We start from the raw sequence: 24,163 nt of genomic DNA on the forward strand, positions 1-24,163 counted from the left end.
TTTTTCCTTCTTGTCTGTTGGAGTGTGACCCCGGAAGTCTCATTCGCAGACAGCTGTCATGGCGGCCGGAGCTCTACCAGCTTCCATGGCTCCCTACTTCCCGGGGTACCGGCCGTTTGACCCCGAGTCTCTGGGGTTGGGGGCCGGGTTCCGCCTCACCTCCTTCTCAGACATGAAGGGCTGAGGCTGTAAGGTCCCGCAGGAGACTCTGCTCAGGCTCCTGGCGGGACTGGAAGAAGGGGAGCCCAGCGAGGCTGGCGGCGGGGACCCGGAGAGCTCGTGTGCGGTGCAGGAAGGAGGGAGCCCCCGGCTGGGTGAGCGATATAACCTTGTGGTAGACGCAGTGCACATTGTGCGATTCACGTGCGGCTTTTAAGACCATAACTTGCAAGGATTTTTCCATTTTTCACCAATTATGAGATCTGAGTTCACACCTGGGTGCAGTCCCCTGCAGTGGTGACACATGCACACCTGGACATGCAGGTGGTGACAGAGATTAAATGACTGTTCTATTCATGACTGTGTTATTACTGGAAGTAATGGGCTTATCTAGAGGGGGAGGGGGGGGGGCGCTTGTATCTTGTCTACCCCCAAATCACATAACTAGATCACCTCTTCGGATATCAGCATTCTAGACATTCCCCATAATGTAACAATTCTGGGACCTTCCTCATTAGCTTTGGCCGAGCCTCTGTTATACCTCCTAGAAATGTATTTGTAACTTTGCTGCACTGATGGCGCTGAGTGTGCGGGATCCACTCATTACTAATTACACTAAATATGAGGCAAGATTATTATTTTATATTAACAACTTAATGTAAGGTGTCGGGGGAGGGGATGGCTCTTCTGTGACATATTTGCTCACTATTGATATATAACTTGATCTGCACTGGGTCATGTGTTAGGGAGGACGTGTCTTGTGTCTCTCGCGCTGTAGCTCCTGCCTCAGGCATCACACGGCTCTCATCCTGGGAGACGCCATTATCTATATATTATACGTGTTAAGGACTGAAGTCGTCTGAGTCGTTTTTGCAACGGACTGAGTTTAACAGAACGGATCTGTAACTTCTGGGACTGTCATATCAGGACGCCCACTTCCATAGTGTTATGGTTGCATCTTGTTCAGTGATAGGAGGGGTCGCCTTAATTCACTTTTCCCGGATGTGCTATAATTAATGTTAGGACAATGTGGCATAATATTAGGTGGTCAGTCGCCCTCTAGGTTACGATGTGGAGATCATTGTGTAATATGACCCCTTCATACATAAACACATCTTGGATTTGGTTGTTAAGGGAATATTGATTGTCACTTGCTTTCAGATTAAAGGTGTTGTCCAGGTTTGGATAAGCAGTTGCTTTTTTTTCTGAGACAGCGCCACACTTGTCCATTGGTCGAGTCTGGTATTGCATATGTGCTCCATTGAAGTATGTGAGACTGAGTTGCAATACCGCTTAGAATTTTTAGACACCGTTTTTTTTTTGGAAAGAAAGACTTGTTTTTCTGATTACATGCTGTCCCTTTTTGTGCTTTCCTTGCAGGAATTGGTATGGACTCGTGTGTCATCCCTCTAAGACACAGAGGACTCTCCCTGGTTCAGACCACTGACTTCTTCTACCCATCAGTAGAGGACCCCTACATGCAGGTGAGGGAAGGGTTAATGTGTTTCTCTGCCTATTCATCATGCTATAGCTAGTTCTGTGTCTCCTGCCCCTTGAGTATTAGGATCTGCTGAGTCACCCTGATGCTGCTGCGGGAAGGAATGTGCTGCTAATGTATTTCATGCCGCTGTCACATGGCTCCACTATTCATGTCACCTTGTTCAGCTCTTAGGCCCCGCTGAACCATCTAACGTGTTCATTCTCTAGAGCAGTGGTTCTCAACCTGTGGGTCGCGACCCCGGCGGGGGTTAAACGACCAAAACACAGGGGTCGCCTAAAGCCATCGGAGCCACGATTTTATTGCATTTTTTGGCACAAATACAATATTATTGTAAATGGTTTGGGGTCACCGCAACATGAGGAACTGTATTGCGGGGTCACAGCATTAGAAAGGTTGAAAACCACTGCTCTAGAGGTTTTGTTTTCTGTAATACTTCTATTGGGGACTAATCCTGGTGCATTCTGCTGCAGCATAGTTTAGTCTGGGGTGACTTATAGGAGGAACTATTACTCCACATAACAGGGTTAAAATTACTCTGATCATGATTAAATTAATCCAAGATGTATCACAATGACATTCAACTCCTCTTACTAGAACATTAGAGCACCCAGTTGTTCAGTACCAATTTCTTTGTCTCAGGGTCGTATTGCCTGCGCTAATGTGCTAAGCGATCTCTACGCCATGGGGATTACAGAGTGTGACAACATGCTGATGCTGCTGAGTGTCAGTCAGAAGATGACAGAAGAGGTGAGTCCTGGAGTGAAATCGATATGAGCACCTGGAGAACAGCTCCATCCTCTCTGTAGCGGCTGACCTATGTTACTGCAGCACAGCTCTAATTCACTTATGGGAGCTGAGCTGCAGGTCCCTACACTTGCCATTATGCAAATATATGGCTGTTTTCTTTAAAAAGAAAAAAAAAAAAAAGCCCCACCAGTCTGTCTTTTGCTCTTTGAATTGCAAAGTCAAGAGGACCGTTCACCATCTCTCAAATGTTGAGATCAATGTATAATGCAGGGGCTGCTACACAGATTTGGAACAGGGTGTTTTCTTTCTAGCCCCCACGGTTGCTGAGAGATCAGTCCCAGTATCTGACCATTGTAGTACTCTCCACTGTCAGAGGTGGTGTTGGAGCAGAGAAAGGGAATCTTTATGAGATTATCATAACATGCCTCTCTTCTGTTCCAGCCCCTCCTTTCTGACAGTGGAGAGGATTACAACAGTCAGATACTGGGCCTGATATCTCGGCAACTGTGGGGGGCTGGAAAGAAAATCTGTGTGGCAGCCCATACGTTATGGTGTGCTCATCTACATATGTGTGAGGTGGTGAAAGGTCATATATAACTCTTGTAGTAAGTAACACTGTTCAACAATATTGAGGAAATCACGTTTTCAGTGGGCATTTGGGTTTTGTTATGGGTTTGCCTGTGTTTAACAAATCAGATGTGATTTCTTACACTTTTTCCAGGAACGGGAGAAGGTGACACCCCTGATGATGAAAGGTTTTAAAGATGCTGCTGAGGAGGGAGGAACGTCTGTCACTGGGGGCCAAACTGTGGTTAATCCATGGATCATAATTGGAGGAGTAGCAACAGTTGTCTGTCCGTCTAATGAATTTATCATGTACGTTTCCCTCTGGGTCAGATCTTCCTCCTTGTAGATAAGGGTCAACAGCAGGACCTAGTCTATAGAGTAAGCCATGTTCCTTCTTCCCCAGGCCACACAATGCTGTTCCAGGTGATGTCCTTGTCCTGACAAAGCCTCTAGGGACGCAGGTAGCCGTGAACGCACACCAGTGGCTGGACAATGTAAGTGATAGATATGAAATGGCATCTTCAGAACTGTCATTAAGATCCATCAATAAACTTTATTTAATCTTTCATCAGCCTGAACGCTGGAATAAGATCCGTCTGGTGGTGAGCAAAGAAGAGGTAGAGCTGGCCTATCAGGAAGCCATGTTTAATATGGCTACTCTGAATCGCACAGGTAAGTAGCTGAATGAACTGATACTGAAACAACTTGCCATAGCCAGGAGCGTTAGGTGTGTTGAGCATACAGTGTCTGTGCACAGTATGGGGGAGGAGCTCAAGACCCAAAAATATGGTCACATGCACATAGCTTAAAAGGGGTTTTCCCACGAAACATGGATAGGGCCTAACTTGCTGATCGGCAGAGGTCTTAGTGATGAGACCCATGCAGTACGAGAATGAGGTGGGTAAGAGGTCACTCCTTGAGACGAGCAGAGCAGCGGGTCGTGCGTGGCCAGGCTACCACGTTAATCTCTATGGAGCTGACAGAGATTTCTGTGTATGGGGCTCGAGACTGAGCTCCATAGAGATGAAAGGGGCAGCCTGGCCATGCACCACTCATCTCAGTCCGTACATTGAAAACATTGGTTTATGGGGGTTTCATCGCTGAAACCCCTACCCATCAGCAAGTTAGGCCCTATCAAGTGTAGGATAGGGCCTAGCTTTAGTGGGAAAACTCTATCAAAGGTTCATGTACAAGTTCTACAATTGAATCCTTTCTGTCTTGTAATGTTCTTCCAGCTGCGGCTTTGATGCACATGTTTAATGCCCACGCTGCCACAGACATTACCGGTTTTGGGATATTGGGTCATGCACAAAACCTGGCACAGCAGCAGCACTGTGAAGTAAACTTTGTTATTCACAATCTGCCCATTATCGCCAAGATGGCAGCGATCACTAAGGCGTGTGGAAACCGTTTTGGATTACTTCATGGAACATCTCCAGAGACTTCCGGTGAGTGATGTGGTAACTGTGAGTGTAATATCGGAGCAGGAAAAATCTGGATGGGTTAAAAGACTATTAATGGTGGTGAAGCAGAACCCAAGATTAATTGATACCCCCAATCCTTTGGATTGGGGGTAATGTAAAAATTTTATCAGTGGGACCCCCATGTTCCTCCTCATTGATGAAGTGGCAAGTTGAGCATGTGTTCTGCTATTTAACATATTTGGGAATTACAATATGTAGCCAGGCACTGGACTCTTTCCGACACCCTTATAGACTCAAATGGAGCTACAGGATTCATGCTCAACCTGCTGCGTTATCAATAAGGAGGAACAGGACCCCCACAGATTGTCATCTCTTATGTACTGGATAGGGGGATGAACTGCTTTCTAATCTGAATGTTTCCTTTTATGAAGGTGGTTTACTTATTTGCCTCCCGAGGGAGCAAGCTGCTCGCTTTTGTGCCGAGATCAAATCCCCAAAGTATGGAGAGGGGCATCAAGCCTGGATCATTGGTATAGTAGAGAAAGGAAACCGTTCTGCCCGCATCATTGAGAAACCACGGATTATTGAAGTGACCCCACGTGGTGCTGGGACCAGTGAAAGCAGCAATACATCAAGTCTAGATGGAACACTCTAAACTGGAAAGTACAAGAGTGCTTGAGGTTTCTTTGAAATGAAGTTTTTCTGTACAGTAGTTAATGGGTTAATTGGTTGCAGCTACTGGAATTGAATATCTTCTCAAAATCTAAAGAATTACGGAACATTAATTTTACTGTAATCTAGGACAATGAAATGAAGACCTTCCATAGTAATCACCTCCACTTGGGGGTCCAGGCCTGAGCAGCTGGACCTCCGAGTTACAGAGGGGAACGGGCTCTGGTTGCCATCCATACCCTAATCTGCCAATGATGTCTCTTCTTGTAAAATCCAGTTTTGGGCTAGAGGGGACTGATGTGAATTCAGATGGGGGTGGGGATAGGCGATGCATCCTAGGATCAGGTCTTTAGATGGTTTTTCAATAAACATGATTGTTCATGAATCATTTTATGTTTGTCTGGTGCTGTTATAGCAGATTTATTTACAGAGGCACAGATAAAACACTCTAAAAGACACGGAAGAAAATTCAGATTCAAGAAAAAAATATGCGATAGATTTTCCTTCTGGGCCTGTTGCAGTAGCAATAAACTTTACTCTTTTTAAAACTCATTCACAGATAATTTTAGTCATTTAAAAGGGTTAACTGTTAGCAGATCTGAACATGAGCAGTACTGCAGCCAGTGTTTGGTATTGTCCCTGGAGAGACGTAATCATAACTTTTTTTTTTTTTTTTTTTTGTGTGCTGTTAGTAGCAGCAGGACTGTGAATATGGATTTATATTCCAAGTGCACTGGATGCATGTACTCAAACTGCTGTGCTCTTCACTCCACAGCTCTGCTATTTGTTAAAGGATATCTGCCACCAGGATGAAAGACAGTATGCAAATGAACTTAAGGGGCTCCCGGCTCTATTAACGGAACTCTGAGCCCCTTAGGCTTATTTGCATACAGTCCTTGGTGGTAAAAGCCCTTTTAAAGCTGTTGCAGAAATATGGTTAAATAGTAAAGGGAAGAACTGTTGAGCTGTTCATGGCAAAGTTAAGAGCACAGCAATTCTACAATATAAATGCATTTTTCACTGTCCTGCTGCTACTAACACTTACACAAAGGAATGAATTATCAGCTCCCCTTTGACTTTTTCTACCTACATAAAATTGATTAAAATAATTTTATGTATGTAAACGGAGGTCCTCTCACCTCAAAATATCATCCTTCAGTGTCATGGTAAAATTGCATCAATTTACAGTCAGGTAAGTGTCCATTCATAGTCAGTCCATAGTGTTTGGGGTTACTGTATGCAATCCATCACATGTATCTGCAAAGTATCCATGTCCGGTGCTTTGTATTGACACTTTGGGCAACAGAATTCTTGCCTTTCTACTGGAGGATGGATGGAAGGAGGAGGTGGAGTAGCATAGGGTGGCTGGTACAAACCTGAAAAAAAAATTCCAATAGATGAGACTGCTTAAAGGAGCTGTACAATTTTCCCCCCAATTTTCACATAAGCAAAAAGTTAGCTGGGCACGTTGAGCTTCAACACATGATTATTTTGTACTAAGAGCTACATCCGGAACTTGTTTGAGTTGCAGGATGTCAGGAAGTAAAGCTAGAAACCTCAGCCTCCAGGTTCTTTCACTGTTTAACCACTTAGTTTTTAATGCTGATTTGTCTATTTAGTGTTGCATGTTGATGTATTTTCCATGCAGATTTTCACTGTCCCATAGACTTCAATGTAAGAAAAAACAAATTTTAATTTTCACACTGAGCTACATTCACTTTGCTACTATTACACAGCAGTTTTTCAGCACTAAAACCTGTATAAGGCAAAATTCACATGAACGCGTGCCCACCGTGCTGCTGCTCGCCCCTCTCCAAAGATATGCATGGTGCCGTATTACGGGGAAATATGGGACTCATAAGGGTAAAAAATGTGCTCTAATTTTGGCCAAAATACAGCTGTGTGTGCGCGTTAGGTTTAAGGCTATCTGCACACATTGTGAAAAATATACAGCAGCATATAAGTGAACATGGTTTGGGAAGAGTGCCGTAGACTATGGTGTACAAGCTGTGATTTAGTTACAGTTGTGAATTTCTCCTCTTTCCCTCTATACCACTTGAGGGGGGAGGGGAGGTGCCAGGCAAAGGCTATGGCCTTAATATACACCAATTCAGACCGGACATGGAAGATGTGCGGCTAGAGCCTCCCAATGGATCCGACGGGGGCAGCATCCTATGCTAATGCCCTTAACAGCAGCCCACCATCGTCCTTGTGGATTTTTGCATTTGTTACATATACATTGAAGTCTTTGCGAGAGTGAAAATCTGCATGAAGAGCACATATAAAGACTGCATATCGTATGCAAGTTTTCTGCATGTGCAATGTGTGCAGATCTCTATACTCTGGGCCCTGCCATACATATGTGATTCTACCAAATACAGAATTATACACACCTGTCATACTGGATCGGAAAGTGTCCGAATGTCTGGTCTGCATGTCTGAAATCCTCGCCCTGTAAGAACAGATAGCGTTATGAAATGACCATCAGCGTATAGAATGGCAAAGAATAGCTAGGACACAGACAGACCTGGCCCCTTCAGATTCATTCCTCAACAGTAATTCATCCATCTGTTCTTGTAGCTTCTGCTTCTCTGCATGAAGTCTTGACCGAGCTTCACGTTCGGCAAGAAAGTCTGCTCGAAATATTTCTGCCTGAGTTAAAAAGAAATTTCAGCAGATGCTCATACCAGGGGAGTAAATTAACTTAAGATATCACCAATGTGGAGTGACTTACCTGGGCCTTGAGTACCACAACTGTCTCTTTCAGGCCTTTCTGCTCATCTGTTTCCACCTTCAGCTTGTCTATAAGTTCCTGTTTGGCTACGAGGGCTTCTTCTGCTTCCTGGAGCTGCTGCTTCAGCTCTTCAATCTGTACTTCTAGGCTCTAAGCACAAAACAGTAAGGCTACATAGTGTCACAGCATATAAGGTTAAATATTTTTTTCCCCATAACCTATGATACTTGAATGTGCCTTGTGCTGCTTCATCAGCCAATACACTGCCCTATGTATTCCAATAGGCTCATGTGTGGTCCCAGGTATGTGCCTGATGGCCAGAGCCTGCAGTTTTTGAGTAGGTCCTAATCCTGCCTGCGTTTATGGCTTCTTCTACTGTCCTCAGCATGTGAGCTGACCTCACTCACCAATGCCACAGGGGTCCACTGTTTGCAACCCAAGCGACAGCAGTTAAAGGTTTTGGACACTGAAGGCTGAATCAGGCTACATGCCCCTTATTACAAGACTCTTATTTTAAGAATAGTCCTTCAACTGTATTTACTGGCGGAACAGGTAGAGAGTTTTTGCTTCTACTCACTGTATTTAGTTTTTCCTGCTGAATACTTTTCTTGATGTGGGAATCATATTCTTGAAATAACTTGTGATATGCAGACTGGAGCTGCGCCAACTTCCTCCTAGAATAAGAGAATATTTATAACCTTGTCATTCAGCTGGTAGACATCACACTCAAGGTGAACATGAAAGCCATCCTCTTAACTCTCTGGGTACACATGAATAGGGGGTCCCCATCTATACAGAGCAGTGGTAAAAGCAATGTGTGTGTGTGTTCCTAGTGAATACAGCTGAGAGTTGTGCTCAAGAATGGGATTCTAGTGATCAGTGAGTGTCCAACTACAGTCCCACAGCATCCATAAGGGGTCCTGCAGTATTATATAGCTGTAGTTCTGGGCCCTACCAGGGGGTCTCATAAGCTCAACCTATGTAATATAGGAATATAAAAGCCTACAGTGCAGTAAATTCAGGTCATGAAACGCGTGGTGGAGCCAGGAATCCCAGCATCAGATGTGGCCATGTCACAGACATCATAATTAGTCTTCAGTGAAATTGTCTCCTGATTTAGCTAAAATCTATATACAATTATTACAGAATATATTTCTGAAGAACCCATAAGTGCTAATATATGTGACTGTATTTGGGTGATAATTCAATAAAAAAAAGAAAGACCTTAAACAATCACAGTGTACACATAGTGTATACACATTATATATTAGTAAATTAATACAATTTCCTCCCCCTCCATTGTGAATAACTACATCTGGTGCACATGTGGGATGTGTGTGTATAATGTACGAATCTACAGAAATGCCCCCCACAGGGCACAGCAAGTGAAGGGCAGGGCCTAGTGCAGGTAAGTGGGGTAAAATGATACATGGAAGAGCCCATGCTTCCCAGCTCTATCTGGAAATAGAAAGAAGTCACAGTCCTCAGCGGAAGAGAGCAGGGCAGCAAGACATCCACGAGGAGCCTTCACACGCTGAAGAGAAGGAGCAGACTCCCCTGGAACAACAGGAGGGCCACATATAGAGCAAATGTCAGGAAATCTGGGGATCAGGAGAACGGGGGAGTAAAAACATACCTAACCTTTTACTCAAGTTGGCAGTGTTCATTATATGATTAATATATTGCATATTGAGCCCTGTTATTAAAGCCTATTACACACAAGTTTGTTCTATCAAAGACCAGAGACTGAGCAGCTGAACTCAACGTCAGTTCAGTTTCTTAAAATTCAGGACGGTTAACCCAAAAGACACACAAGGCGACTTTGACAGAAGGCAAGTGCTCGTATGTAATCGTCCTTATCCTCAGATGTGGTGGCTGGAGACTAGATGCTGTGATGTCTCCCATACACTGCACACAGAGAGAGGAGAATCACCTCTTACTCTCTTTGGGGGCATGCCCGATCCGGATCACAGGGCCGGGAGAAAGGGGGGGGGGGGGGTGAGTACTTGTCACCCCCTCCTCCCTTCAAAAGCAGAAGAGCAGCTGCGCTCCATAGGCAGATAGGTGGCCGCCAGCCGCGGTCACAGTGCGGTGATGCACTGTGACCTGGAGCCATAGAAAATGTATGGGGGGCGAGATCTGGTCACAAATCATGTGGCCATGTTAATAAGCCCTTAGTCAAAGGCATCAGCAGCATTATATAGGACATTAGTACGGACCTGTAGCAATGTGAATATAGCACGTAGGGTGAGAAAGAAACTTACTATTATCTCCTGCAGCCATTTCTTTAGAAATGATGTACATTGGAGGAGATTTATTAATCTGTCCACGCCAGATTTCTGTCATGGTTTGAACCACATTTATAAAGGGTTTTAGACAGTTTTCCGGCTCCTCTACAACTAGCTCGAATAATAATAATAATAATAATAATAATAATAATAATAGCTGCAGGATAAGACTGTCTAACCATAGGACACTTTATATAAATCTGCCCATTATGTGCATATAAAATGTGACAAGAGGTGCCTCTTGTAAGTGTGCAGCATTTTACATGGGTAAACTGAATAATCTGTCCGCTCTTGGACATACACAAAAAAAAAAAAAAAAAAAAAAAAAAAAAAAAAAAAAAAAAAAGAGGACATCTCCTAGACAAAAGAACAAGCAAGTAAGTTTGGAACATCAACCATCAGTAAATCTGATGGTAGCGGTCCTTTAAATACCCTGTAAAGCTTATGACAATATATAGTCTGATGTATGGCTAACGTCAAAGAAATGATTGTAATATTCTTAATAGTTTGCATATTCATCTGTCTCCATCATGGCGGATATGGACAGCCTAGCATTTGCATTTTATATCTCCCTACTGTCCATTTCTACAATGCAGGACATGAACATCTAGACTTACATCTCCTCTCTGGCGTTCTGTCTCTCCATCTTCAGCGCCGCCTCCAGATTCTGGACTTGCAGTCTGTGCTGGTCCAGCTGTAGTACTTGCTGCTTCATCTGAGCCTCCCACTCCTGCTGCTGCTCCTGTACAATCCGCAGGCTGCAAAACAGGCGACAAACCTTGGACCATGTTTCTTATGATGCACATACTGCTACCCGCAGGCTATTTAAAGGGATTGTGAAGGTAACCCTAATAGTGTCACACTAATCAGGCATCAGGTTACCAGGACCCCCCCCCCCCCCCCAACATTCTCCTCTTCTATATATATTCCCACAGGTGGCCTGATATAGCATTAGATGCTGGCTAAATACATAAGATCTGACCTGCAGTACTCTAGTATAGCCACTAAACAGTAGATTAAGTGGTTTATTTTGTCTGCTGATCGGAGGGGGGGGGGGGGGCTTGACATTAGGAGTCAGATCCTCACTTACCTAATATTGATAACCAATCCTAAGGAGAGGTTAAAAATAATAATAATAATAATAATAACCCTTTAAGGCCAATAGTTCTTTGAGAGTCAATCCCTTGAAGAACCAACTCCTGTGTCCCCGTTAGCCTCTCACCTTTCTTCTGTCTTTTTTTTCTCCTGTGTACAGACTTCCAGACTCCTTTGGCTCTCGTGTAGCTCCCCCAGCAGGGATGTAACCTGGGCTTTTACAGACATCTTCTCCTCAGCCAATATCTGGAAGGTAACGTTTGATATACATTATCACATACATACATCCTCTGACCCCAATTTATTTATTTATTTTTTTTAAAGTGGCATACTTTAAGTTCAAAGTAATCGCAATAGCCTTTTATCTTAATGCATGCGAGGCATGAAATATACGGTCAACTGTATATCTAGCAAATGGATATCAATGGGCTTTTTTCAATGGATCCTTTGTAATACATTTACAACTTTAAATTTGTTTGTGATGGACTTGCATCTTTTTCCTGCCTTATATACTATGATACACCTGGAATTGTAAGAATTTTGCTGCAAGTTGCAGACTATTGATCCGTACCTGTAATTTCCGCTGTGCTTCCTCCGCCTGTTCCGTCAAGTGAAGTGTCAGACATGAAACCTTCTCTTTCAGCTCCTTTACCTGCTCTTGAAGCAGAGTATTCCTGAGATAAAACAAAATACATTTTCCACTACATATTCACAAATCTGGCCATAAAAATCGATTCCTCTCACAGGCTTTCAGAGAGTCTGACAATCCCCACAATCCTTCAGCAGATGAAGGCTTGGTTAAAGGGGCTGTCCCTTATTCAGATGATAACGTGCTGAACAGTGTCAGTCTGATCAAGAGATCAATATGGACAGATATGGCTGCGTGCTGTACTCGTACCCTGTGGTGCCATAGAGAATGGATGGCGGAGTTGGGTGCATGTTCAACCTGTGGTCCCATTTATTGGAGCGAACTGGATGCTCATTCTCCCGATACACCTGGACCAACCATTATCAGTATATTATAACCCTTCCTGTCCTCTATATGCCAAGCGTTGGGCCAAGAAACAATGTAAACAATGCTTGACAACCATTGTATCTACAGATTACCTTCTCTGTAGCCTGCATAGACTTCCTCCCTCTACGGAGGTTAGCAGGCCTTGCTACACTACAGGTACAGCAAGAGAAAAAAAAATGGCTGCCTACTTTCTCAACCTGTCCATGGGTTAGAATAACACATTGATAGTTCAATGTTGGACCTCCTGTATACTTACTGTCTCTCTGCCTCCCATAGCTTCTCCTGCAGATCTTGTTCAGCTCTGACATTTCTGAAACAAACACATCACAAGTTGGGTACAATATAATATACAATGAAAGATGTAACCCATCCAGTACAAGGCTCCTACCTCGCCCCTGCTCCCAGTAAGACGTCTACCTCTGTTGGTCTATTCCTGACATCAGGCTCCTCCTGCAACAATTAGACAAAGCTTATCAGACTGAAGAGGGAGTAGCAAGATGGCCGCCAACAAGTTCATCTGCCGATCCCTCACCCGCATTCTGACCCCATTTGAAGCAGTGGAGTCCATCATCTGATTTCTCTCCTTTTCCAGTTTCAATTTCGCCTCCATTAACCTTTGCAAATCCTTTATGATATCATTCAGCAGAATAACATGGCAGGGGGCAACCGCATGCATGAAAACAATAGAGAAGACCAATGAGAGATGGCAAACACTGAACAAAGTGGTGTTCAGCTTCCTGTCACTAGAGAAGTAACAGGAGTGTAACAGCAGACAGAAGAAACAGCGCCACTCTTCACCATAGGCTGGTATTGCATATGAGCTGCCACACCAGACCCAGCCAATGAGCAATAGTGGTGTTGTTTCTGGAAAGAAATCAGATACTTTATGGCGCCATGTCAAATCTCTTGACATGTCCAGTAAAATAACTATAATATATATTATATATGATGTTTGAGGCATCTTAATGCAGAATTTGTATAGTTCACCTGCTATTCCTTCTGGAAAAGTCTGACTAAATTGACAACAAGATTTTACAATTACCCCTCCCCCCATCTATAAGATGTGTCCTTAGATACACCCTTATGACATATAGAATGGTAACACCCAGTTGTCAATTAGTCATATGTCGACAGGAAGAGCACAGTGCAGAGATCTGATTATACATACTACGAGGGAATTCCTATCATCTGTGTAGATTATGTAATGACTCAGTCTCACCTGCTCCGCTCGGGGTGCCCCCGCTTGATTTCGTGTTGTGTCTCTTATTGTTTCACACATACTTTGGGTCAGCGTCTCACATGAGGACATAGAGCTCTCTGGGCTGATGTAAGCCTAATGACACACAACACAGCAGTCAGGCAGGGGCCAAGCCGAGGAAGGGGACAGCGGAGAGAGCAACATGGCTGGAGCTGAACAGAAAGCAATGAGGCAAGCAGCGACACCCTAAGTCAGTGATGGCGAACCTTTTAGAGCCTGAGTGCCCAAACTTTAACCAAAAGCCGCTTATTTATTGCAAAGTGCCAGCGCAGCAATTTAAGCAGTAATTTATCTCTCCTTGCTCTTTGACAACTTTCAATCCTTCAGCCTTCTAAAGACACAAACGCAGTTGAAAGAAGGAGGGAAAATTCGTCTATCATTGTAGGAAGATTCTTTGAGTCCTGTCTGGTGAACTTCATGCTGGGGTGGAGGCCTGGGTGCCCACAGAGAGGGCTCCGAGTGCCACCTCTAGCACCAGCGCCATAGGTTCACCACCACTGCCCTAAGAGTTAAAACTAAAAATGACTACACTTGTCCCTTAGTCAGCGCTAGATGGGATGTGCGTATGTGACCACACACACTGAGACAAGTGTAATATACAGATGTAGGAGCCTGTAGTACACCTACCACTAAAACCACGTGGAAACTTGCAGCACTCTATGAGTAGAGGGGTCTAATGCCACCAGTCCCAGAGAATGAATGGGATGTAGCTTTGTGTCCCATTCATTGCATTTCCCTACTCAGTGGTCATCCCTGACCACCCAGCAATGCAGGGGGAATTTAGGAGGGGACATAAAAGAGGGAAAACCACCCCATGACCATTGATTGATCATATGGGCCATGGCTTATAGGATAGGAATGGTTCCCACGTTCCCTCATTTATCATGATACAGATCAGTAGCTTCTACTTGTATTACACACGGATTCTTTTATACACGGACTCTATACAGTCAGGAAGCACAAAATCACAGAAAGGCAATGTTAAAGAAAGCCAAAGCTCCGTCCACATGTGGGCTACAAGCCACGGTTGTGGGTTTCCATCAGAGCTCTTCATAAGTGAGTGGGGTCAGTCTAATCAGATGACTGATGTGGCACAGTATCATGGCTTCTAGGCAAAGACCCAAAGCAGACAGTGAGGAGTGAGTAGTGCTCATTGGGGTATTTTTTTCAGTGTTGTAAATGGAAAATGTGATGGTAAAATTTTATAAATATGATCGGATTTAAAAAGAAAAAAAAGACCAAGAGGGAATGAGGCCCGAGTGAATAGAGCCGTAACGAAAAACATCAAGATACATTACACATTTGTGTAGATTGGTACAAATCCAATCTTTCAGGGGTCAGAGAGGTCCTACACTTGTAATAGAACCTAAGCTTCGGATCTGATATTAATGGCTTATTTGCCCATTGCACCTATGCCCTGGGGAAGCACTGTGCATGCCATGGGCATAAGGGTATCGGTGCACTTTAAAAGCACAGCAATAAGTAGCAGTATGGAAGGATAATAACCTCAGCATGCCCTTCTTTGGCAGGTTCCAGATCGCTGACCGTCTCCACCCACAGGTGCTTTTTCGCTTCCTCGAGTTGAACTTGTAAGGAATTGCGTTCATTTGTTAACCTTAACACCAAGCTCTTTGCTTCTTGGAACTTGACTGCGATGAATTCCCGCTCTCTCCTCTGCGTCTCCTGAAAATCCAGCATCTCGCCGTGCCTCTTCCTCAGCATGGCATTACTCTGCTCCAGAGCCACTGCACAGGAAAAAGCGTCAAGAAGACCTCACAGGAGGCACAATACTGTCTATATGTTTTACCCAATATGATCCTTTATCAGAACGTTGAAAAAGTCCAGTTCTGTTTAGCAAAGAAGGCTTTGGGCTGATAAAACAGCCCAACATATAGACTGGAGATTCTGCATGGACTTTAAAGGGAACCTGTCACCAGGTTATAGAAGAACGTTTCCCCATCCATAGAAAAACTGCTCCTCCGCGTGTCCTTTCAAATATATAAAACGTCCATCACCTGGCTTAGCGACATCCCTGCAAACGTCATCAAGTGATGTTCCACTTGCTGTCATCAACTCTGGCCGACTGCATTAGGCATTCTCACACATGCACATTCAGCATCCTTTAGTACGTGCGCCTGGACATGCACAGATGAAGCGGAGCCGTCTGCGAGGTCTCCTAATTCATCTGCACATGCGCTACTCTACGCCGCTGTTTGCTAGGCATGCTGACCGCGCAGGTGAGAAAAAGGCCTGACCTGGTCAGGACAGTTGATGACTGTGGACAGAACATTACTTGATGACTCCGTCAGGGGCATCGTTAAACCGGGTGATGGGCATTTAATTTGAAAAAGAGACACGGAAGAGCGGTTTCCAGAGGGTGGGGATGAAACCGCTCCTCTATAGCCACTCCCAGGGGACGAATAGCCCAGTCACAGAGCACATGGCATGTTATGTATAGTACCTTTAAATATCTTTTTTTTTTCTCTAAAATCTATTTTTTACTCTATGGGGACCGGGGGTGTGTTAAAATTGGGTCTCCTGTTGACAGGTACCCTTTAATCTTCTTCAGATCTGTTCCATTGTCATTTGGGCAATAGCTAAAGGGTCAGTGTCAACCTAAATATAGGTAATACTGCAAACAGAGCACAGGGGACAGAGGATTGTAAAAAAGTGTAGGTAAATAATGGACCTTTGGGCCGATTACTCTTAAACCATATATAATAATATTGTAAACTTTTATTTTAGGCATCTGCTCAATAAAGTATATAACTGCTGCCCTGACCAGTCTGTCATCCTAGAACCCGACTTTCCAGTATAAAGCTCTTACAATCTCCTTATAGTCTCCTGCTTTTCTTAATTGTCCAAGATTATGAAAGAAGGAAGTTTAAATCAGTCAGAATTGATTGGATGCTGCCGCCTAGAATTTCCTGAACGGACACCTGAATATTTGCTGTAGAGTGCAATGCAACCTACAATTGTTCCCCTTCATCCTGCTACAGAATGTCATCTCTATGGCTGAGTTATGAAGGTAATAACATAAGGGGCACTATATGGAGTAATGGTAAAAGCAGCTTAAAGGTTCCCTTTGAAGGAAACCTACCATTAGGAATCTACCATTAGGGCAGGAATCTGCCATTAGGCCCTGCCTCTGCCCTAATCTGTAATTTAATAATCTTGGGACACAATGTAACTTCTTGAAAACTTTAGTAATATGTAAATTAACTTCAAAGGCTACTGGGGAGTGGCGTAGCAGTAGCTCCCAGTGCCTGGCCAGGCTAGAACAAGCCCCAGTAGCCTCTGCAGTTACTTTACATATTACTAAAATTATGTTATTATCAAATTACAGGTAAGGGCAGAGGCAAATCTACCATCAAATCTACTTCTGATGATAGCTTCCTCATGGTAGGTTCCCTTTAAGAGAGATCTTTCCCAAGCAGTCATCTTATATAAAGCATACAGAAACTTGCAGCAACTAGGCAGGAGGTGCATTGTTTGATGGTTTTTTAGGACAGCACCCCAAATATGTAAATTCAGAGAGATTCAGTATACTGTAGACCGATATCCCACCTATAGGTTAATGGAATTAGGCACACAATATAAGCTGTAAGATGATACACGGTTTATCATTGGTTAGGTTTGCATAAGTTTTGCAAGCTTATTGCCCGCCTACCAGTAATAGGGGGGCAGATTAGGTTGCGCTTTTGGAGTGAATTTTGGGTTTGCGGTTTTCTCACCTCGTAGGTCCTGGTTCTCAGCCCTGAGGCGCAGGAAGGCCTCATGATTACATATCTCAGGTGGAATAGTTTCCGGCTTCCCCAGGGACAGGTCTCCAGGTCCTCCAGCACCAAACGGCACGTAGCCACAACTGGAGCCTTCATTGGGTTGCACCATCCTGGCGGTCTGCCCTAGGGCGCTCATTCACTGCCCAAAGATCTATTCAGGTCACCACCCTGCAAAAAAAATATGATCCAATCATTATCCATCATTTTATTTGTCACACAACATGTTATTCCGTTCCAAAACCTGACACGGCCAGGTCAAGCACAATGGGGCACATTTACTAAGGGTCCGCGGACCGCGATTGTGTCGGCTTTCCAGACCATTTCTGTTCTGCGCTGAATCGTACAGAGTATTGTGTCGCATCGGCGCCGGCTTTCATGCGACACAAAACGGGGGCGTGACCGCCAGACGACTCGACTGATTCGGACAAACCGTGGAATTTAAAATTCAAATAGTGTCACAAGATCAGCACCCACATGCACCTGGAAGAAGGTGGTGAACTCCGGCAGATGTGAGCAGGGAAGCGACACATTCAAGAAATTGGGCGCACGCTGTAAGTGAATCGCGGCAGCTCCGAATCCTCGTCGGACATTCCGGATCGGCGGACGCAATGGGACGGGTAAGTAAATGTGCCCCAGTGTGTATGTGGGTATCTAAAGTGTCCCATTGTGCTCTGAAAATGGGACACTTTTTTACCCTCACTCATTCAACTTACAGGTGGGTTAGCAGATTGTTAGCGGACAGCTATCGTCCATATATTTACTAGAATTATTTGGTCACCATAACCCTATAAATTCACTTTAACACATCCATGAATCAGCGGGCACACATCCTGGCAGCCATGTAGATCAGGCCTGCTTTCAGTTTAATTTCTCTGCTCGGCTCCTTCATTCACTTCCCATTCTGCTACCACCCCGCAGATATGGAATGTGTCCAAAAACATGGAGGACACAGATAACAGTAATAGGCCACTTAAGGGTATTGTAAAACAACCATTACTTTAGTCAAATGAAGCATAGTATCCATGTCTGGGTATAGTCATAGGGTTTTACAGGAAACATTGAAGTTCATAGAGGCCAAGGGAGTGTCAGGAGGAGCAGAGGACTTGGGGGGGAAAAAAAGATATGTCCTTCCGCTGTGACTAAGTGTTCAATTGTCCTGCGGCGCCACCACAGGATAACTGAAGCATTACAACGTGACAATTAAAATGGGTTGTTCATGTACTTATATTATACACAGGAGAGGTCCTCAAGAGAAACAGCCCCTTATGGTTCATTAAAATTTATACGGCAACATTTATTTTTATGGGAAAACACATAGCACGCAGATGACATGGCGGTGCATAACCAGGTCCTTTTGAGAGGTTTCATTAGTTTGGGATAATCTAGTGCCATTTTTATACAGACACCCAATAAGGGTCACAAAATGGGTCCTTTTTTGTAGATAAAAAACAATATATACAGGCGGTCCCATACTTAAGGACACCCGACTTACAGACGACCCGTAGTTACAAACATACCTCTGGTAATTGGTAACTTACTGTACTTTAGCCTTAGGCTACAATAAACAGCTGTAACAGTAATCAATGGTGTCTGTAATGAAGCTTTATTGTTAACCCTGGTTCTTATGACAATCCAACATTTTTAAAACCCAATTGTCACAGAGACCAAAATGAATTTGTCTGGATCTACAATTATAAAATATACAGTTCCGACTTGCATGCAAATTCAACTTAAGAACAAACCTACAGAACCGATCTTGTACGTAACCCGGGGACTACCTATATATGCTAGTTTGGATGAGGCATTAGTGTAATTTTAACGGAGAACTTGAGTGGAACTTGTAACAAATGTAAAAACATAAAAATTCTAGTTATTTCTTTTCAGGGCATAATATAGGCCAAAAATCTGACATTTGATAATACTGGCAGAGAAGGCTTCTTGGTTACCCAGAACAACCAATCACAGCACAGCTATTATTTCTTACAGTGCATTTTGGAAATGAAAGCTGTATAGCGATTGGCTGCTATAATCAACAAGAAACTTTCTGTCATCAATGTCCTAAAATGGCTGCAGATTACCCAGCGGGTTTTACTATTAGCTAAACGTAAACTGAAGTCAGAAACTGAACCGTGTATGAGCTTTAACAACGTGACAATGTCACAGCTAGTCACACACAGTAAAGATAAATAAAGGGAACTGCTCTAGATAAGCACAGAGCTGCTAAAATAACAACAAGATGTCCGACTTAAAGGCAGAAAACGTCAGCTCCTTGTTACCTGGAAACCACTTCAAAATAAACAGGCCCCGCTCAATGTACACCACAGCCTTGACCTACCTCAAAGGGGTTTTCCTACAGCAAATATGCATCCCTAGGTCAATTAATTACAGTATGTATGCAGGGAAACCCCTTTGAACCAGTTTCACCAGATTCCCGCCATAATGCAGCCACATTTTGGCATCCATTATGGCTTAAAGGGGTTTTCCAAACCTTCCCCCTTCTAACAGACCAACGTTGCGCTCTCTGTCAAAGCCTTTGCCAAGCCTAGGCAAGTGCATCAAATATCTCACTCTCATAGGTACACTACCCAACAGTAGCCACAGAGGCTTTTCATAAGGCGACAGAAGCAATTTAATGCTAAATCATCATTTTTTATATGACTGGATGTTTATCCCATATAAATGCCATAGATAAATGTTCTCTTCTTGTAAGTCGGAAGGGTCCCTATACATTAACTGGGACAAGATCTCTGAAGGCAAGTCCTTATAATGCCACCGACGGAGAAATTATTAGAAGTATTACAGAATGTGCATTCAAATCAATGGATTAGATCCATCGTCCAACCACTTAGATCCCCATTGATCATGAGAACAGGGTCCCTTCTTCCTGGAGTGAATGCGGTACAGTATCAGGTTGTACTTCTGTTACTTTGATCATTGTCTTTGGGACACCATAAAACTGTACTGACGGTAAACAACTTGCTTTGTTGGTATTTAACCCTTTATTTTAACTCCAAATCATCCATTAGTATTATATTGGTGGGATCAGACTCCCATTTATCAGCTGTTTGAAGGGGCCTAAAATGGTCCAGTGAGAACCATGCCCCCTACAGACTAATACCCAACTACCAAAGCTTCAAAGATGCCCTTAAAACCCATCTCTTTAGGCAGCCCCATCACACTCGCTAACTGCATGTAACTTCAGCACTTACTTCACCAAGCCATCCTGTGTCCTCCTCCCTTATGTAATCCTGCAAGTACTAGATACCAATATACAGGCTTCTCTGCAGTCCCATTCACCTTGGACTCTATATACAAGATGGTGGCTGATGGCTGGTTTGTAAAGTAGCATTACTTTATGTATTTTATCAATTTATTTTGATCACCAATAAGAATTGCTATGTACAATGTACAAGCTCTGATACCCAGGACAACCCCCATCCTCATAGACTGTAAGCTCTTGTGTCACCCCCTCATCCTCATAGACTGTAAGCTCTTGTGTCACCCCCTCATCCTCATAGACTGTAAGCTCTTGTGTCACCCCTTCATCCTCATAGACTGTAAGCTCTTGTGTCACCCCTTCATCCTCATAGACTGTAAGCTCGTGTCACCCCCTCATCCTCATAGACTGTAAGCTCGTGTCACCCCCTCATCCTCATAGACTGTAAGCTCTTGTGTCATCCCCCTCATCCTCATAGACTGTAAGCTCTTGTGTCATCCCCCTCATCCTCATAGACTGTAAGCTCTTGTGTCATCCCCCTCATCCTCATAGACTGTAAGCTCTTGTGTCATCCCCCTCATCCTCATAGACTGTAAGCTCTTGTGTCATCCCCCTCATCCTCATAGACTGTAAGCTCTTGTGTCATCCCCCTCATCCTCATAGACTGTAAGCTCTTGTGTCATCCCCCTCATCCTCATAGACTGTAAGCTCTTGTGTCATCCCCCTCATCCTCATAGACTGTAAGCTCTTGTGTCATCCCCCTCATCCTCATAGACTGTAAGCTCTTGTGTCATCCCCCTCATCCTCATAGACTGTAAGCTCTTGTGTCATCCCCCTCATCCTCATAGACTGTAAGCTCTTGTGTCATCCCCCTCATCCTCATAGACTGTAAGCTCTTGTGTCATCCCCCTCATCCTCATAGACTGTAAGCTCTTGTGTCATCCCCCTCATCCTCATAGACTGTAAGCTCTTGTGTCATCCCCCTCATCCTCATAGACTGTAAGCTCTTGTGTCATCCCCCTCATCCTCATAGACTGTAAGCTCTTGTGTCATCCCCCTCATCCTCATAGACTGTAAGCTCTTGTGTCATCCCCCTCATCCTCATAGACTGTAAGCTCTTGTGTCATCCCCCTCATCCTCATAGACTGTAAGCTCTTGTGTCATCCCCCTCATCCTCATAGACTGTAAGCTCTTGTGTCATCCCCCTCATCCTCATAGACTGTAAGCTCTTGTGTCATCCCCCTCATCCTCATAGACTGTAAGCTCTTGTGTCATCCCCCTCATCCTCATAGACTGTAAGCTCTTGTGTCATCCCCCTCATCCTCATAGACTGTAAGCTCTTGTGTCACCCCCTCATCCTCATAGACTGTAAGCTCTTGTGTCACCCCCTCATCCTCATAGACTGTAAGCTCTTGTGTCACCCCCTCATCCTCATAGACTGTAAGCTCATGTCAACCCCCTCATCCTCATAGACTGTAAGCTCATGTCAACCCCCTCATCCTCATAGACTGTAAGCTCTTGTGTCACCCCTTCATCCCCATAGACTGTAAGCTCTTGTGAGCAGGGTCCTCTCTCTTGTTTCATATCACTATGATATTACTCTGTAATGTCTTATTTTGTTTGTATATGTACCAGATGATTTGTAAAATGCTATGGAATATGATGGGGCTATATAAATAATGATTATCATTATTCATTCTGAACAGGACACAGATATTTAGCAGTGGCTTTGCCTTGTATTACAGATCAGCCCCTTTCACTTGAATTAAGCGAAACATATCCACTAGTAAAAAGCAGTAGGTGCCTTGTAAACAAAGAGGCGCACTTGACCAGGCCACCCCCACCAGACTCATAATGTTGGCTCACCCCGAGGGCACGTTCACACGATCAGTTTTTAAGATGCAGTTTATAAAGCCAAACGCAGGTGTGGATCATAATTGTTGAGAACATATCATTGAGAGGTGCTGCTCCTCCACTTTTTTCACTCCACTCCTGGTTTGGACATCAAAAACTACACCTGAAAAACTGAACGTGTGAATGCCCAAAGCTCTGGAACCCCCTTTCCCTAATAATATAGGTCTTATAATAAAATTGGTACCTCTCCTGTACTCTCGAAAGACACAAGGATCGCTGTAGTCTGTGAACCCTGTCAGTTCCATAGAAGTGAATGAAGCAGTGGCCACATATTTGGACCTGCACCCTATTCTCATTATCGCTGGGGGTCGAAGCAGTTAACCCTCTATTAATCTGACAGGATAGCTGATAAGTGTTAATTGTTGGAAAACACCCTTAGGGTGATGGCACACGTGCCGTTTTGAACGCGTTTTTAGGGCCGTTTTTAAGCAGTCCGTCAAAAAACACATGCGTTTTTTGATGGACTGGTTAAAAAACGGCCCAAAAACGTGTTCAAAATGCAACGTGTGCCATCACCCTTAAAGGGGCTATACTAACTTTGAGTATTACCCCCTATCCACTCCATTCAAATCTCTGGCGGGGTTATAATTTGCCAAGCACAGCGCTCAGTTATCTCCAGTACTACCACAGTACTGGATGGAGTAGCAGTACACATGCTCTACCTGCCATTTCTATTATCAATGTGTCTATGGGATAGCAATCAAACTTAGGACAACAACTTTAAAGGTTAATTGCTGGTAGTCAAACACGGACTCAATCCCTGATGCCTACAATAAGGATATAAATATTGCATCAGCTCTCCCTTTATATTACACCTGTGGCTAAGGTGGGAAAACCCCTGCTAGAGAGGACTCAATGACACATACAGCAGCCATCCAATGGTCCTCTGAACCCTCTGTTGCAATGTGGGGGATCTGATCCCTCCCTGCTCTATAATAGTCCAAGATTTACAACATGAAATAAATCTATAACAAACCTGTAATAATAGGGGCTGTCAATAACCTGTGTAGTACTGATGAACCTGCCTAATAATACAGTCCTGCATGATCATCAATCAGATCTCTATTACCTGTAGTGATAATCAAGAACTTGAACTATTTTCTATTGTGTAACATTTAAAGGAATGTTAATAGAGCTGCAATACCAGACACAACCCGTAAGAGAAGGGGGCGCTGTTTATAGAAGAAAGTAGTTGTAGAAAATACTTATAAATGGGTCTGATCTGTTGCACCAACCAATGAACTCGATGCTTTGTCCCCTCCACCATACTTTACCCTGCTGCTCATCTTGACAAGCCTGATCTGATCATCATAGTAACTGGCCAAATAAGATCATCCAGTTCTCCCACACCAGGACAGTGCCCAGCTGCCATTACTGTACCAATCCCTGTGCCCAGCATCTGGTGCCAACCCAATGTAATAAGTCAGGGTGTAGGAGGCACAAGGCATCACTCACCTGCCAGGAGGTTTCACTGGAATAAACAGAAAGTGACACAACTGCCACTTACCTGCAGATGTTTTCTCCCTTATTTCCGTGTTACTTCCCCCTCTGCCTGACGTCATCACGAAGGGACTTTTCGCGTGACATTAGACAGTACGGAAGTGGGGAAGGTTCTAACTGTGACACGGACGGAAGTGGGGCAGCTCCCCCCTGTCCATCACACGAGGTTCTCTCCTGATGCCCAGCATGACCTCACACGATTGGTCCTCGGCCGCCTGCGCGCGCGCTCATTGGCTCTGGCGGTGGGCACGAGACAGGCCGCGCCCTTCGTCACGGCTCTGGACACGCCT

At 44.1% G+C, this 24,163-nt stretch overlaps 2 protein-coding genes across 8 annotated transcripts; one reads left to right on the forward strand and one right to left on the reverse strand.

Moving 5' to 3' along the window:
- The first annotated feature begins 17 nt into the window (after nt 1-17).
- On the forward strand, nt 18-5,458 carry LOC140077262 (selenide, water dikinase 2-like). Its single transcript, XM_072124285.1, has 8 exons — nt 18-314; nt 1,540-1,643; nt 2,300-2,407; nt 3,129-3,283; nt 3,378-3,468; nt 3,547-3,646; nt 4,210-4,422; nt 4,830-5,458. The coding sequence occupies exons 1-8, from the start codon at nt 59-61 to the stop codon at nt 5,051-5,053; spliced, it is 1,251 nt and encodes a 416-aa protein (XP_071980386.1). The 5' UTR covers nt 18-58; the 3' UTR covers nt 5,054-5,458.
- IKBKG (inhibitor of nuclear factor kappa B kinase regulatory subunit gamma) lies at nt 5,112-24,037 on the reverse strand. Of its 7 annotated transcripts, none has more exons than XM_072124277.1 (15): nt 23,881-24,037; nt 17,195-17,410; nt 14,967-15,205; nt 13,422-13,535; nt 12,747-12,827; nt 12,591-12,652; nt 12,459-12,512; nt 11,759-11,861; nt 11,315-11,433; nt 10,710-10,850; nt 8,382-8,478; nt 7,805-7,954; nt 7,598-7,722; nt 7,464-7,522; nt 5,112-6,446 (listed from the first exon to the last, which is right to left on the reverse strand). In XM_072124277.1, the coding sequence occupies exons 2-15, from the start codon at nt 17,376-17,378 to the stop codon at nt 6,301-6,303; spliced, it is 1,674 nt and encodes a 557-aa protein (XP_071980378.1). In that variant the 5' UTR covers nt 17,379-17,410; nt 23,881-24,037; the 3' UTR covers nt 5,112-6,300. The 7 variants fall into 7 exon arrangements, with proteins under 7 accessions (XP_071980378.1, XP_071980375.1, XP_071980377.1 ...); XM_072124274.1 differs by having other exon boundaries at nt 12,735-12,827; XM_072124276.1 differs by having other exon boundaries at nt 12,735-12,827; nt 23,829-24,010.
- Nucleotides 24,038-24,163: the final 126 nt, after the last annotated feature.

This window comes from Engystomops pustulosus, chromosome 9 (assembly GCF_040894005.1).
Source record: "Engystomops pustulosus chromosome 9, aEngPut4.maternal, whole genome shotgun sequence".
In the NCBI taxonomy this organism is placed as follows: domain Eukaryota; kingdom Metazoa; phylum Chordata; class Amphibia; order Anura; family Leptodactylidae; genus Engystomops; species Engystomops pustulosus.

What these genes read in the sequence shown, in the direction of transcription:
- IKBKG (XM_072124274.1), bottom strand. Translation starts at nt 17,378, where the DNA reads ATGAGCGCCCTAGGGCAGACCGCCAGGATGGTGCAACCCAATGAAGGC. An exon ending in TGAGAACCAGGACCTACGAG is followed by an intron (nt 15,206 to 17,194) that starts GTGAGAAAACCG and finishes TTTCCTGTGCAG; the next exon opens with TGGCTCTGGAGCAGAGTAAT. An exon ending in TTGTGGTACTCAAGGCCCAG is followed by an intron (nt 7,723 to 7,804) that starts GTAAGTCACTCC and finishes TTTTTAACTCAG; the next exon opens with GCAGAAATATTTCGAGCAGA.